The 15,082-nt window shown below is 41.6% G+C and overlaps 1 protein-coding gene across 1 annotated transcript; it reads left to right on the top strand.

Moving 5' to 3' along the window:
* Positions 1–6,461: 6,461 nt before the first annotated feature.
* On the top strand, positions 6,462–14,729 carry LOC138769643 (nicotinamide N-methyltransferase-like). The gene is made up of 3 exons (XM_069948244.1): positions 6,462–6,658; positions 12,817–13,024; positions 13,897–14,729. The coding sequence occupies exons 1-3, from the start codon at positions 6,508–6,510 to the stop codon at positions 14,321–14,323; spliced, it is 786 nt and encodes a 261-aa protein (XP_069804345.1). The 5' UTR covers positions 6,462–6,507; the 3' UTR covers positions 14,324–14,729.
* The last annotated feature ends 353 nt before the right edge of the window (positions 14,730–15,082 follow it).

Genomic DNA, 15,082 nt, shown 5'->3' with positions numbered 1-15,082 from the left:
TTGGTTTCTTTTGGAAAAGTAACTCACTCAGGTTTTCACAGGAGGATTAAGGAAAGTGTATTATGTGCTTTTCCCCACTAGGTGTCACTATTGTATTTCTTATATGCCTTATGCTAAGCACAGCTGAAGGAAACATTGGGTTAACTGTATTGTCACATTGTTGTTGTTTATCCTTTCACAGGTGCAGGCTTGTTCTTCCTCTTTTTCTATCCTATCACCTCTTTTCTCTCTTCTGCACAAACAATCCCACCAATCCTACACTAGCTAAGGAACCCCTATAAAAAGGAGCTAGTTCCTGATGGGAGGGTCTTTAGTTAGCAGTGTTGGAGAGAGACAGACAGAGAGAGAGATTTCTTCTATGCAACTAGCTACCTCTAACATGCAGTGCTAGATCCCTCAGGAGGGAGAGACATCCTCTGAGGAACACCTTGTCCACGCCAGGGATATCTTCTACACTACACAGGTATGCTGAGGCTAGGTACTGACCCCAGTAAGACAAAGCTCCGGTTCGGTTCAAGCCTACATATTTTACTGCAACGCACGACTATTCTGGGAAACCCTGGGAAGTCTGCTCAACCCAGCTCAGAGACCTGGGATCTCATACTACCCTAGCAGGACGGGTAATCTTACACTATAGGGCATAAAGCGGTCATATCAGAGGGATCTATATGTGAGTATCTTCTTCTACTTCTCTTCTCAACTATGCTATCGCGGCATAGTGCATTGCTATATTGGACAGGGCCCTCAAGACTCTCCTCTACCCTACTCTACTTGTATTGCACTGAAGTTCCTAAGTAAACGGAAGTCATCCTGTTTAAGTTATTGGACTCTGGTATGTCATTTTGCACCTGCACCTACACACCAGGTTACACTTGGGCTATCCAAACCATGAGCGTGGTGCCCATTTCTCCAGGGGTTGAGTTGCAACGCCACTCCAGGCCACTGTGTCAGGTGCCCAAGTGACCCAACACCCACAGAGGTGCCACAGCCCCACATAGGCTACCCTGGCATATGGCATATGGGATCAAGGAGGCAGAGTTTCCTTCTTATGCAGAACTACTCCAAATGTGGGTCGCATCTTTAATCAACTTTTATTGGCTCTTTAAATATATAGAAATGGTCCAAGATGGAGAACCCCTTTAATGTGTCTAGTGCAAGATATCATTAAATAAAAATAGAATTGCTTAGTCTTCAGTTTAAAATGAGTTCTTACTAAATCAGATTGCTCACACATAGCCTGATCCTCTCAGAAGTTGTCAGTGCCTGATGTCTTGGGATGAGTTACTTTGATTGGTTCCCTATTTGCTTTTTATATATAGTGAAATAAAGTGAAGCATGTCACATTTAATTATTTGTTTCCTTTACTGGGGTATGATATTCTTCATTTTACAATATAAACAATATGAATTAAAATGAAAACCCAAATTTGTCAGCTACTATTTATAAACACCATCTTGGGATAGATTATGGGGTACTTTTATGAGAATAAGCTTGATCAGTTGGTTTTCCACCAATACATTTATGATTTCACAATCCAATTAAATGTTTACAATTACAATTATACTTCTGGGACGAGGGGGGCTATATACTTACATAGCCCCAGCCTCCTGCCACTCTCATTTGATTATATATGGTCCCCCAATTTTCTTTCTTCTTCCTGCTTCCAAGACAAGCAGGACCTGCTGCTTCAGCCAATCATAGCGGTGTCCCAGTCCTACCCAGTCCAGTGATTGGTATGATGCAAGAAGTTCCCAGACATAGCCAAAAAGTAAGAAAAGGTGACCAGTTTTAAACAAAGAGGTGTTCACAATCTATTAAAAACTACTATAAACTTTATACAAAATCACATATATAAGACTCCTGTCAATGTTAAAAACATACAGTATAACCCATGGAGACAACCCAATACCAAATGTCCCCAGCATTAAGCACAACAACAATATATACAGTACCCTGGTACTACTAGGCTGGTGCTGCTTGGAATTGTATATGGATGATTATCAAACAGCAAGGGAGCCACGCCTTTTTTAATATGTAATTAACAAGAAATGTGGGGTCTTCATGTTTTTGATCAGTTTATTAAAGCATAAAAATTCATTAAAACTATAATAAAAATTACAGTGAATAAATATAACACATAAGTTTTACCACACTGTGAAAAGCATTAAACAAAACTTGGGCAAAATAAAACGTGCATTTTTTTCTACGTTGTACCATATAAATATATATAGAGAGAGTGACACTTCAAAGCATCTGCAGCACTCCAACTTGTGAAGAGAAACAGTGTATTTATTGACCCATAGAAGACAAACAACATTTCAGTCTACACCATTGTCAGTGTTAGGGAACTGAATAACAAAGGACAGGTGCTGCCCTGCACTGGCACCTGCCCCACTGTCCCTGCCGCATTGCCTCAACAGCCCTAGGCAGCCGCAGACAACTGGTCGACAGTCCCTAACCTGTATACGTGAACACTGAACAAAGACAAGACAGACAAAAGTGCACTTTGTTTTATCTGATGAAGAGGACGTATTTCTTCAAAACACGTCATATCTGTGCTATATTAAATATATTTTTCACTATATTAAATTAATTTATTTAAGCTTTCGGCCACTTCTCTATGTGGACAGCACTGACCGTGAGTACATTAATTCCTTTTTATTTTATTCACTTATTCGCTGCCCTAGCAGGGATGCCATTGGGAAGGGACCGGAAGGATGCTCCAGTGATGCGGGGTGCTAGCCGGCTCCTAACAGAACCCCCCCTCCCCCTTTAGGAGGGGCCTCCAGACCCTCACGGGGACCTTCAGGCTTGGAGGGAAATAACAAATGAAATTTTTTCACCAAGCCAGAAGCATGAAGATATTTAGCAGTGACCCAAGTTCGCTCTTCTGGCCCATAACCTTTCCAATGTACCAGGTACTGTATAGTATTACGGACCCCTTAAGAAAACTAGGTACTGCAGGAGGAATGTATTTTTTGAGTTACAATTTATGGAATACAAGATGAATTTGTAGAGAACAGGGTAATTGCAGTTTAAATCAAACTGGATTCTTAAGTTCAATGATTGAAAAGTAAATTTTGCTGAGGGTACTCGAAGTCGTAAGTTTTCAGTGGATAACCAGACCTTATCCCTAATAACATAGTCTGGCACTTACGATTAGCACTTACGATTTGATCTGAGTTTGCTGGGCGTGTTCGAGAGTCTTAAGACTCCCGGCCCAAACTAGACGAGAACTGAGTCTCTTGATTGGGTACGAAGTAGAATTTGGAATGGAACCCATAATTACAATAGAAGACAACTGTGTCGAGAAACTGCGGTGGTTATTCAGGGCGAATTCTGCCATGGGTAAAAACTCGGACCATTTTTCTTGACAATCAGAGACTTAACACCTAAGTTTTTTTTCCAGAGACTGGTTAAGCCTTTCAGTTTAGCCATTAGTTTCTGGGTGAAAGGCAGACTTAAAGGGCAATGTGATACCCAATTTTTTGCAAAAGGCCCTCCAGAACCACAACATAAATTGTACACCCCTGTCTGACACAATGTTTACAAGTATACCATAAAGTAATAATATATGACAAACAAACAGGCTGGCATGAGTTTTAGCATTCGAGAGCATTCGGTAGTTTCTTTAGAGCAATCAGATGACACATCTTGGTAAAACGATCAACAACAACCCAGACTACAGTTTTACCCATGGAGGAGTAAGATCTGTTATTAAGTCCAAAGACAAATGAGACCAGAACTTACTGTGCAGAGGCAGTGGGCGCAGCAGCCCCTCAAGTAATGACAGTGGAGTTTTTGCCCTAGCTCAAATCTTACAAGACTTAACAAAATTTTTGGGTGCCACGCTGCCATGACTGTCACCAAGAGCAAGTCACCAAGTACCTAGTGCCCGCAACACCAGGATGACCATTCAGTTTTAACGAATAGATCTCCTTTAATACTTCCAAACTTAAGTGTATAAACAGCTTATCAGTGAGTGCATTCGCGGGCGCAAGGTTTTGATATTCTAAAATAGCCGATTTTAAATTAGACAGAGTGGCAACCACTACACCTGGGCTAAGGATACTCTCAGACTCTCCCTCTGGAGCTTTCCTGACACCATTCCCTGACATCTGCATTGAGATTTTTGGCTCCTGGGTGATAAGTAATCTTAAAATTGAACCTAGCAGAACCGAGTGTGCTTGTCGAGCTCCCTCCAGGAAGTGTCTCCACTCCTCGAATGCCCACTTGATGGCCAAAAACTCCCAATTCCTTTTGTCGTAATTGGCATTGAAAGAGGAGAACTCCCTGGAAAAGAACGCAACAGGTCGTAAGTTGGTATAGGGTTCCCTACCTTGGGACCAAACTTCACCTACATCAGACTCAGAGGCATCTACAGTACCTCTACCACAAATGGCATTTCCAGATCAGGAAGTACCAGCACCGGGGCTGAGGAGAAACTTTTTTTTTTTATTTCGAAGGCTCGTTCAGACTCTGGTGTCCAAGAGGAGGGGTCACACCCTTTTTTTGTTAACTCTGTAAGAGGTTTAACTATTTTGCATGAATTTTTCTGTAAAATTTTGCGAAACCTAGGAATCTCTGGATTTCTTCCATCTGTAAAGAATTGGGGGTTAAGATGTAACCTAGAAACCCCACCTCTTGGACAACAAACAATCGCTTAGAAAAATAAAGAATTTATGCGTAACCTAGACAACATTTCATGCACATGTTCCCGATGTGACCTGAAATCAGGAGAGAAGATAAGTATGTCATCAAGTTAAATGACTATGTAACGACCAAACAAATCACAAAAAATATTGTTAATAAATCACCGGAAAACAGCGGGGGCATTACTCAGCCCAAAAGGCATCACAAAGTACTCAATAAGCCCCTCGGGGGTGTTAAAAGCCTTTTTCCATTCATCACCCTCCCTGATCTGGATCAAATTGTAGGCAACCCGAAGGTCAATCTTAGAAAGCCAACAAGCACCTATCACTTGGTTCAGGAGATCCGAAATCAGGAGGAGTGAATGCTCCTTGGCTGGGTCCTTCCTGGAGGAACATCTGGCTAGTCCTGTGTTTCCAGACTCTTTAATAAGGCTCCACGGGCTCTTCTTTTGAAAATTCATGTTTCCCAGGGGTAATGCACCTAGGATTTCACTGCATTGAGCACTTTCACTAGCAGCCAGCAGTGTTAACGTTTGGCTGGTCTCCCTGAGATCAGCAATCTGTTTCTCTTATGGTTCTACTAGGCATTTCTCCCACCTAGCCAGAGTCCTGCTCCACACTGATGAGGGGCAACACCCCGAAACAGCTGTATATGAATGGATACCTGGCATTGGTTTTTCCCTTGACTTATAGGGTCACCTAATATGGTGGTTTTGGTGGTTTCCCTACAGTAGCCACCCCTTGGCTGGGTCCTGTGTTTTGAGACTCTTTAATGAGGCTCCACAGACTCTTCTTTTGCATATTCATGTTTCCCAGGGGAAAATGCACCTAGGATTTTACTGCACCGAGCGCTTTCACTAGCAGCCGGCAGTGTTATTGTTTGGCTGGTTTCCTGAGATCAGCAATCTGCTTTCTCTTATGGCTCTACTAGGCATTGCTCCAACATAGCCAGAGTCCTACTCTGATGAGGGGCAACACCCCGAAATGTGGATGGATACCTGGCCTTGGTTTTCCCCTTGTCATTACATTGACTTATAGGGCCACTTAATATGGGGGTTTCGGTGGTTTTCCTACAGAAACCACCCCTTGACTGGGTCCTTCCTGGAGGAATATCTGGCTAGTCCTGTGTTTTGAGACTCTTTAATGAGCCTCCACAGGCTCTTCTTTTGCATATTCATGTTTCCCAGGGGGCAATTCACCTAGGATTTCACTGCATTGAGTGCTTTCACTAGCAGATACTGGCACATCGAATCTCATTCTAGGAGGGACAAGTTAAAAATCCGGCCTTTCGGAAACTTGACCCCAGGCACAATATCGATGGCACAGTCATAAGGACATCTCTAAAATCAGAGATATACAGTACTGAGAGAATTACAGGATCACTAACCATACAAACTAAGGGATTAACTTGGGTAAGGTGAGAAGCACAAGAACCTCCCCACTTGACTATTTCTGTGGTTCTCCAATTAAAAACTGGGCAACCAAGGCAAACCAAGGATTATATCTGTGGACAGCTTGTCCATAACAAAAAATAATATGTCTTCAACAGGTACACTTTAAGAAGCCATTGCAGGATGACACATTGACAAGTGTCTGAGATTTCCCCCCCCCCCCCCCCCCCCCACTTGAGTTTAACAACAAAGTTGTTTATTCGAGTTGTTTATTTGTAGATCAATATCGTTCCATGGGAATTTTCTAGAACACATATTCCCATGACTGACTCATGAAAATGAAAACTCATGATGGGAGAAATAATTCTTAATAACACCCTGTGTAAATCGATTCTTCAATTCAATGTAGAAACGTTGAGCATCAGAGTAGAGAGGTCACTCTGTCTGTGATACAAGGTTAGACGATGGCTTCCAGCACCTATAAGCGCTATCATGTAGATGGATTCGATTCCAGACAACATCTGGAGCATTACACGTCAGATAAGGCTGAAACAGCATTGCAAGAGGATACCTTGATATTTCCTATAGAAAATCTTGCAAAAACCTTCATTATGGGTATGTATCTTCAAGGTTTTTTTTAAACTGTTTTATTGGTTTTGTGTTAAATTTTTGTATTTAATTTAGAACAATTTTCACCTTATTACATCATCATTGCCTCATTGTTCCATAAGATCTTAAAAAAGAAAATAATATAATGGTGGACTAGACGGACCAGGTGGTCTCTTGCTGCCAATAATCTTCTATGTTTCAATTGAAATGCTTTACGTTTGATATATGTGAACTTTTTTTCTAAGGTTACCCAAAAAATTTTCTGTGATGTCGATTAAAGGGGTATTCCTACCTCAATTCATATGGGTTATCTAATATTGTCAAGTTAAAATTTTTGCACATACACTTTTTTCACATACACATTCACTTAGCAAACATGTTTCCTTCTCCTGATATGCTGCTCTTTTCCTCCTATTGTTGACAGCTCATTGTCTAGGTTACCGACCACCACTCTACTCTAATACAGTTGTCTGGCTCATATATATATATATATATATATATATATATATATATATATAGTAGATGTATATAAGGTATATACCCTGTATAATATATAAATGTACACTATGGGGGAGATTTATCAAAAATATACACCTTTTTTTTTTGCTGAAAGTAGGCATGATTTATCATGTGCGACTAAAATAGTCGCACATGGGTCGCAGACTGACTCCACACTAGAGGTGTTGTATTTTACCACCTATTGTGGAGCCGGTATGCTCCGTGGGTCTGGTGCAGTGCACCCGGTCCACGGAGTGTAAGGGGTTAAGTAGTTACCCTCTGGGGCTTTACAGTAAGGAGGGGTGCATAGCGCATCCCTCCTTACAGTACAGGAGCAGGGAATCCCCTCAATAAGCCGGAATTCCCTGCCCTACGGGGTTTCCCACCCAGAAGCAGAAAGCAGTCTGTGTCTGAGCGGGATATTTGAAAACACTAGAGATGAGCGAACCGGGTTCGGGTTCGAGTCGATCCGAACCCGAACGTTTGGTATTTGATTAGCGGGGGCTGCTGAACTTGGATAAAGCTGTAAGGTTGTCTGGAAAACATGGATACAGCCAATGACTATATCCATGATTTCCACATAGCCTTAGGGCTTTATCCAAGTTCAGCAGCCAACACTAATCAAATGCCGAAAGTCCGGGTTCGGATCGACTCGAGCATGCTCGAGGTTCGCTCATCTCTAGAAAAAACCCATAGAAGTTACAGTCTGGCTCCCAGGGCTTAACTCCCTGGGAGCCAGACTGTAACTCCCATGCCCATACTGGAGGTCACCCAGCTTTCCCAGCATCCTGTATTGTTAACCCTTACTGGATCCTGGGAAAGCTGGGTGACCTTCAGCATGGGCAAAGGAGTTACAGTCTGGCTCCCAGGGGGTTAATCCCCTGGGAGTCAGACTGTTCTGGCACTGCACCTGCACCAGCAAAAAAGGGGTTTAAGTGCCCCCTTCCTTGCTGGGGCACATGCAGTGCGCTGTCCATGGGGATGGGGTGATGGTAGGGGCTGGGATTTACCTGCTGCTGCTTCCTCGGCAGTCCCGCTATGTCCCGGTAAGCCCCATCCGCCGCATAGGGTCCCGCCCCCCCTATCCATAACCAGCCAGGTTAAAAACCAAGCAGCAGCCTAGTAGTGCCAGGGTGGGAAGGGCTATTTATTTTGGCCCTTCCCAGCCTAATAATACTAGCCATCTGCCGCCCAGTCCAGGAGCGCTCTTCCCAGTACCCCTGGTGGCATTGGGTACTAGGGTAATAATGTGGGGGTTAGTGTTAGCCATTTAATACCGGCTAACACTAATTCCAGACTTAGTAATAGAATCCGTCTATCAGACGGCTTTCACTACTAAGTTTGTAAATTAATGAAAAAAACACAACACACCTAGAAAATTTTTTTTATTCAAATAAAAACACCCCCACACCCCTCGTTGACCATTTTATTGAAGATTAAAGCCCACTGGTCATCAACGCAGTCCAAACGAATCCAACGTAATCCTATGCATGCCGATATCTGAAAAAGAAAAGGAAAAGATAATGTGCATTACCTAGGAGGCAAACCAGGGCCAATGAGACTATATAGAGACAATTCTGAGACAAACAAATCTGTACCACAGAAAACAGACCAGGCTTATCCCTGATAGTAAATTGCACTTTAAATAGACCAGTCTATTCTTACCAAAGAAGAAATAGACCACATCTAGAAAAATCCACTGTTGATAAATCTCCCCCTATATCTATATATGCCCCAGCCAGACCACTGCTCTTAGAGCAGAGTGGTGGTCTGGTCAATTTAACTAAAGCCCATTTTTATAGTGAACAATGTCTTGTCAAAAAATCCTCCTATTGCCCTTTGGGAAAGATGCAAGTGACCACATTTCTAATGTCTTGCCCCTCATTGGCTGAGAAAGTTACCAGTCCAAAGAGAAAAAAGGGGGGAAAGAAGGGAGGAAAGAGACCCTCATTGTTTATCCAATAAATATGGCACTAAACATACTGTAGTATTCTATAACTCTAGAATATCCAATGGTTTATGTCACAAGAATTCCTTTATATCATTCCTAGAATTTATTACATACCAGAGTGCTAGAAAAAGCCAAGTCACGACCATTAATGTATGTAACAGCACCTTATTAAATTAACATACCCATAGAAATGAATAAAATAGTACATAATTTAGGATGAATTACAATGGAGCCAACAAGCCTGGCACATAGGAATGGCTGGTGACAATAATACATGTAACTACAATAAGTTTCCCAGTAAGGGTATGTGCACACTATGGAATTACAATGGAAAACCTGTCGCTGATTCCGCAGCTCGCACCCATTTGCGGACTCTGAACATGTTCATTCTTTGAATGGATGGCGGAGTCCGCCCGTACATAGAAGGGAGTCTATGGCACTGGCGGAAATGCGTCCAACCGCGAGCTGCGGAATCAGCAACGGGTTTTCCGTCGGGATTCCATAGTGTGCACGTACCCCACGTCACCTACAAGTGGCTGTTAGCTAAGGGTAGAAAAATAACGAATCAGCGAAAGTGCATAGTAAATATACCTACAGTAAACATTGAACCAAGGATCCATTCGTGGCTACCACCCCAACGTACGTTTCGATTTATCAACCCCTCAATAAAGGCAGCAGCCAAAATGTATATCAGGTCATGGGCCACGTGTGGATCCTGGGCTCAGTGTTTGCTGTACGTATATTTCCTAAGCACTTCTACTGATTTTTGCACTTGCCGCATGTAAATGCATTTGTTCTTTTGCTTCCCTTAGCAAACAGACACTTGTAGGTGACTTACATATACTGGCCATCTGGCTAACTGATTGTAGTTATATATACTGTATTATTGTCACCAGCCATTCCTAGACTCCAGGCTTGTTTGCTCCCTGTGCTTTCAGTTGGGATTCATCCTACATTATGTACTATTTTATTCATTTCTATGGATATTTTAAAGTGTCACTGTCGTCATAATTTTCAAAATCTTAATCAACATGTGATATAAAGCAAGTTTGCAATATACATTCTTTTTTTTCTTTGCTATCATGCTGTAAAACAAAGCTGAACTTACTAGAAATCCAGGTCAAGTCTCCAGGTCAAGCTATATAACAGCTATACTTACTGTATCCAGGTCCAGTCTCCTGAAGGCTGCTATGTAACAGCTATACGTACTGTACCCAGGTCCAGTCTCCTGAAGGCAGCTATATAACAGCTATACTTACTGTATCCAGGTCCAGTCTCCTGAAGGCAGCTATATAAGAGCTATACTTACTGTATCCAGGTCCAGTCTCCTGACGGCAGCTATATAATGGCTATACTTACTGTATCCAGGTCCAGTCTCCTGAAGGCAGCTATATAACAGCTATACTTACTGTATCCAGGTCCAGTCTCCTGAAAGCTGCTATATAACAGCTATACTTACTGTATCCAGGTCCAGTCTCCTGACGGCAGCTATATAATGGCTATACTTACTGTATCCAGGTCCAGTCTCCTGAAGGCAGCTATATAACAGCTATACTTACTGTATCCAGGTCCAGTCTCCGGAAGGCAGCTATATAACAGCTATACTTACTGTATCCAGGTCGTCTCCTGAAGGATGCTATATAACAGCTATACTTACTGTATCCAGGTCCAGTCTCCTGAAGGCAGCTATATAACAGCTATACTTACTGTACCCAGGTCCAGTCTCCTGAAGGCTGCTATATAACAGCTATACTTACTGTATCCAGGTCCAGTCTCCTGAAGGCAGCTATATAACAGCTATACTTACTGTATCCAGGTCCAGTCTCCTGAAGGCTGCTATATAACAGCTATACTTACTGTATCCAGGTCCAGTCTCCTGAAGGCAGCTATATAACAGCTATACTTACTGTATCCAGGTCCAGTCTCCTGAAGGCAGCTATATAACAGCTATACTTACTGTATCCAGGTCCAGTCTCCTGAAGGCAGCTATATAACAGCTATACTTACTGTATTCAGGTCCAGTCTCCTGAAGGCTGCTATATAACAGCTATACTTACTGTATCCAGGTCCAGTCTCCTGAAGGCAGCTATATAACAGCTATACTTACTGTATCCAGGTCCAGTCTCCGGAAGGCAGATTTTCTGACTTGTGCTGGTTGAAAAAACAGACTAAAAACAGGAATTCCGGCCAGTACAGAGAGTCACGGCTCAATGTGTCCATCAGTCACATGACAGCCTTCACTCTGTGAGCGCTCAGATGGCCTGGGATACACAGAACTTCCTGTTTTCTGACTGTTTCCTGTTTTGTTTTTTAAAGTCAGAAAACAAGAAGTGCCATGTTTTCCATGATAACTAAAAAAAAATAATGAATGTAAATTGCAAACTTGCTTTATATCACATCTACTATTGATTTAGATTTTAAAAGGTATAACGACAGTCACACTTTAACTTAATTGTTAAGTGATATTGTATATATTAAAGGTCATGGCTTGGTGTTTTCTAAATATAGGTTGTTAGGCTTTTTGCTGAATCCTATTTTGGCTATTATACCTAAATACATTTTCCACCTTACAGTGTTTAACTGTTATGTGCCTCTCTGGTGGTACTCTGAGCACTATTCATAAGTTGTCGGGTATTTTTACATACCACTTTACAACAACTTTAAAACTTGAAGCCCTCTGTCAAACAGCCGTGGCCTAGATTGTGCATGCATTAGGCTAGCACACCCTCTCCATCCCTCCTCCCCTCCCTCTTCATCATTAGGAATGCCCCTAGAACATTTTCTTTTGTCTGAACATTGCACAGGTGCCTTAACGATCCAGCCCATGTGCCGTGCTAACATTGTTGATGAATAGGAGACAATCTGCCTGGAGCATTCCTAATGATGAGGAGGGCGGGGAGGAGGGACAGAGAGGGTGTGCCAGCCTAATGCATACACAATCTAGGCCACGGCTGTTTGACAGAGGGCTGCAAGTTTTAAAAAAATTTTTTTTAGGACAATAACTGCATCACCTGCCGAACGGACCCCAGGACAGATCTTGGATTAAAAGCAGCTATCCGAAGGTACAAGCGGTTTGGGGGGGTCAGATTGTGGGCACAGAGTCGCTTTAACTAGAGTCCCTGCTGCTGTGTTGTCTATCCCAAGAAAGATTTCTTTATTCTCATAACTCTGCCTTTCCCTTCAGATAGATGTCTGCTTCAAACTCGGTAAAAAAAAAAAAATTCCCTAACAATTTTATAAATGATTTAAATGTGTCTGAAGTCAGTGCAGTGATTTCTAATAATTTCTCCATGTGAACCATCAATAAAATTTGCTTTATAGAAAAACACACACCCTAATTTGCCTGTGACCATTGCAGTCCCCAATCTATATTACATGTGTCAGTCCCCCACCTCCCAAAAAGAAGTTAATAAAATATTTGCTTCTCCTAGGAAGAAACTAATACAGATCCCTACATGGAGCTATAAACAACACTGTTTAAATCACCACATTGACACAGGTTATCACGTTTTATTATGTCATAAAAATTATTAGAATAAAGCAGACAAATCAAACCAATATTTAGGACTATTTGTGTTGTTTTTCTCATGTCCGACTAGTGGAAAACACTATGATTGCATAGTATGCTGATAGTGATATCGACATAAGTCATTTTTTGTCTACAATACCTATAATGTTTTAACAAATAGGATGTTATTTGAAAAAATTTCTGCAGGTCATATTAAAGGAGATGTCCTGCTTGATCTCAGCATGGGTGCCTTTGTTCATCATCTCTATGCGGCCTGTGAGTTTTTCAAACACATCATAGTGCTGAAGGTCAGTGACAGATGCATCATGGAGCTGAAGAGATGGTTGGACACACGGACAGGAGCATTTAACTGGGAACATGCTACAAAACTACATGTGGAAATAGGAGGAGACAGGTAAATATTTGCCCACATTTAGGTAGACTAGGCAGATATCTCTCCAAGGATGGACCTAGTTAAGGTGTGGCACCTGTAAGGAGACCACCAAAAGCACCATATTAAGTGTCCTTTTTAGTCAATATGGTGGTTTTGGTGATCTCCTTACAGAAGCCACCCCTTGGCTAGGTCCTTCCCTGGAGGGATATCTGCATAGTCCCATGTTTTGAAATCCTTAAATGAGGCTCCACTGACTCTTTTTTCATTTTTTTATTTTCCCTAAGGGGCAGTAAACTTAGGTTTTCACTGTGTTGAGCGCTTTTATTAGCAGCCGACAATGTCTTCTTTAGATGATCTCCCTGAGATCAGTGATGATTTTATTGTGGTGGTTTTCTAGGCATTGCTTCCACCTAGTCAGAATTCTACACTGATGAAGGGAAAACAGAGAAATAGTTGTCCGTGGATGGATACCTGGCTCTGGTATTCACCTTTTCATATGCCTAGAATACAAAATTTAGTTGGCTATTGACTGAAAGGGCCACTTAATTTGTTGATTTTGGTGGTCTCCTCACAGGAGCCACCCCTTGTTTAGGCCCTTCCCTGGAGGGATATTGGGATAGTCCCGTGTTTCAAGACTCTTAAATGAGGTTCCACTCACTTTTTGCATATTTGTGTTTCCCAGGGGAGCAATGCACCTAGGTTTTCACTGTGTTGAGTAGCAGCCTACAGCCTGAGGTCCTTGATAGTTTTACAGTGACAGTATAACCTTGACACTTAGTAAACCAGCTTTGGTGAAAGTTAAGTCTTTTCCCAAGTATTAAAAGCTACTGAGCTTTCATGCCTCATGTTGACTGTGGGACAATCACTTTCCTGATTTTTTTCATTTCTTTCAGTGATCAGTTACAGGACAAAGAAGGAAAACTGAGATCAGCAATTCCACATGTAGTTATATGTGACCTTGAGAAGGAGAATATGACGGATCCCATAGTCTTACCACCAGCCGATTGTATCATCAGTGTTTGTTTCCTAGATGTTACCTGCAAAGACCAAGAGGATTACATCAGATATCTGAGGAAGATCTCAAGACTCCTAAAACCTGGAGGACACCTCCTATTAATTGCTTGTCTAGATATGACATATTACACAGTTGGGAATGACAAGTTCCATGCTTTTACATATAATGAGGAATTTGTCAGGAAAGCTCTAGCTGGAGAAGGATTTGTTATTGATGAGTGTAAGGTTAAGAAGAGAACAGCTGTGAGTGACCTTATTGACTATAAAAGTGTCATGCTCATTGACGCTCATAAGAAGGCGATCTGACAGGGAAAATGTCCCATGTACCCAAAAAGTGTACCGCTAAAAGCGTCAGCTTATGCTGCAAAAAAAAAAAAAAACTCACATAACTCCATTGGCAATATTACAACGCTTACAGTATGCAAGACACATACAGTTTTTAAAATTTAAATGTCATAAACTATAACAAAAGCTATATAAAATGGATATCACTGTAATCGTACAGACCTGACGAATAACAATAACATGTCAGATGTAACATATAATAAAAAAAATAATAATAATGAAAAACAGCTGCTAAATTGTGTTTTTATTCGTACCACCAAATTTTAAACAATGATCAGGGTGTCACATGTCCGCCAGAATGGTTTCCGATAAAAACTTGTCTCGTTAAAATATTTTGGTACCCCAAGGTGCCCGAATGATTTGATATAATGGCTATAAAAAAAACCTGAAATAAAAAAGGCCTCAAAATTCCCCAGGTCTCTGTCATGTCTGCGGCCGGTGGTTGAGTCAGGTGACGCACTGCGGCCGTATATGGGGGATTTCTAGAAACATTAGAATAAGGGGAATAAATACTGAGTGTATTTTCTCAGTTAGTATTTGCTGAGTTAGAGGAAAAAAATGGATAAAAATGAAATATCTGCCAGAAAAATGAAATTTTTTCATTTCCCTCCAACTTGCTTAAATTTTTGCAAAACACCTAAAGGGTAAATAAACTTATGAAATGTTACTTTGAATACTTTGAGGGGTGCAGTTTTACAGTGGAGGAATTTATGGGGAGAA

This window comes from Dendropsophus ebraccatus, chromosome 12, assembly GCF_027789765.1.
Source record: "Dendropsophus ebraccatus isolate aDenEbr1 chromosome 12, aDenEbr1.pat, whole genome shotgun sequence".
Taxonomy (NCBI): Eukaryota; Metazoa; Chordata; class Amphibia; order Anura; family Hylidae; genus Dendropsophus; species Dendropsophus ebraccatus.
Note: the sequence above shows the minus strand (reverse complement) of the source record. Positions and strands in the feature narration are given on the sequence as shown.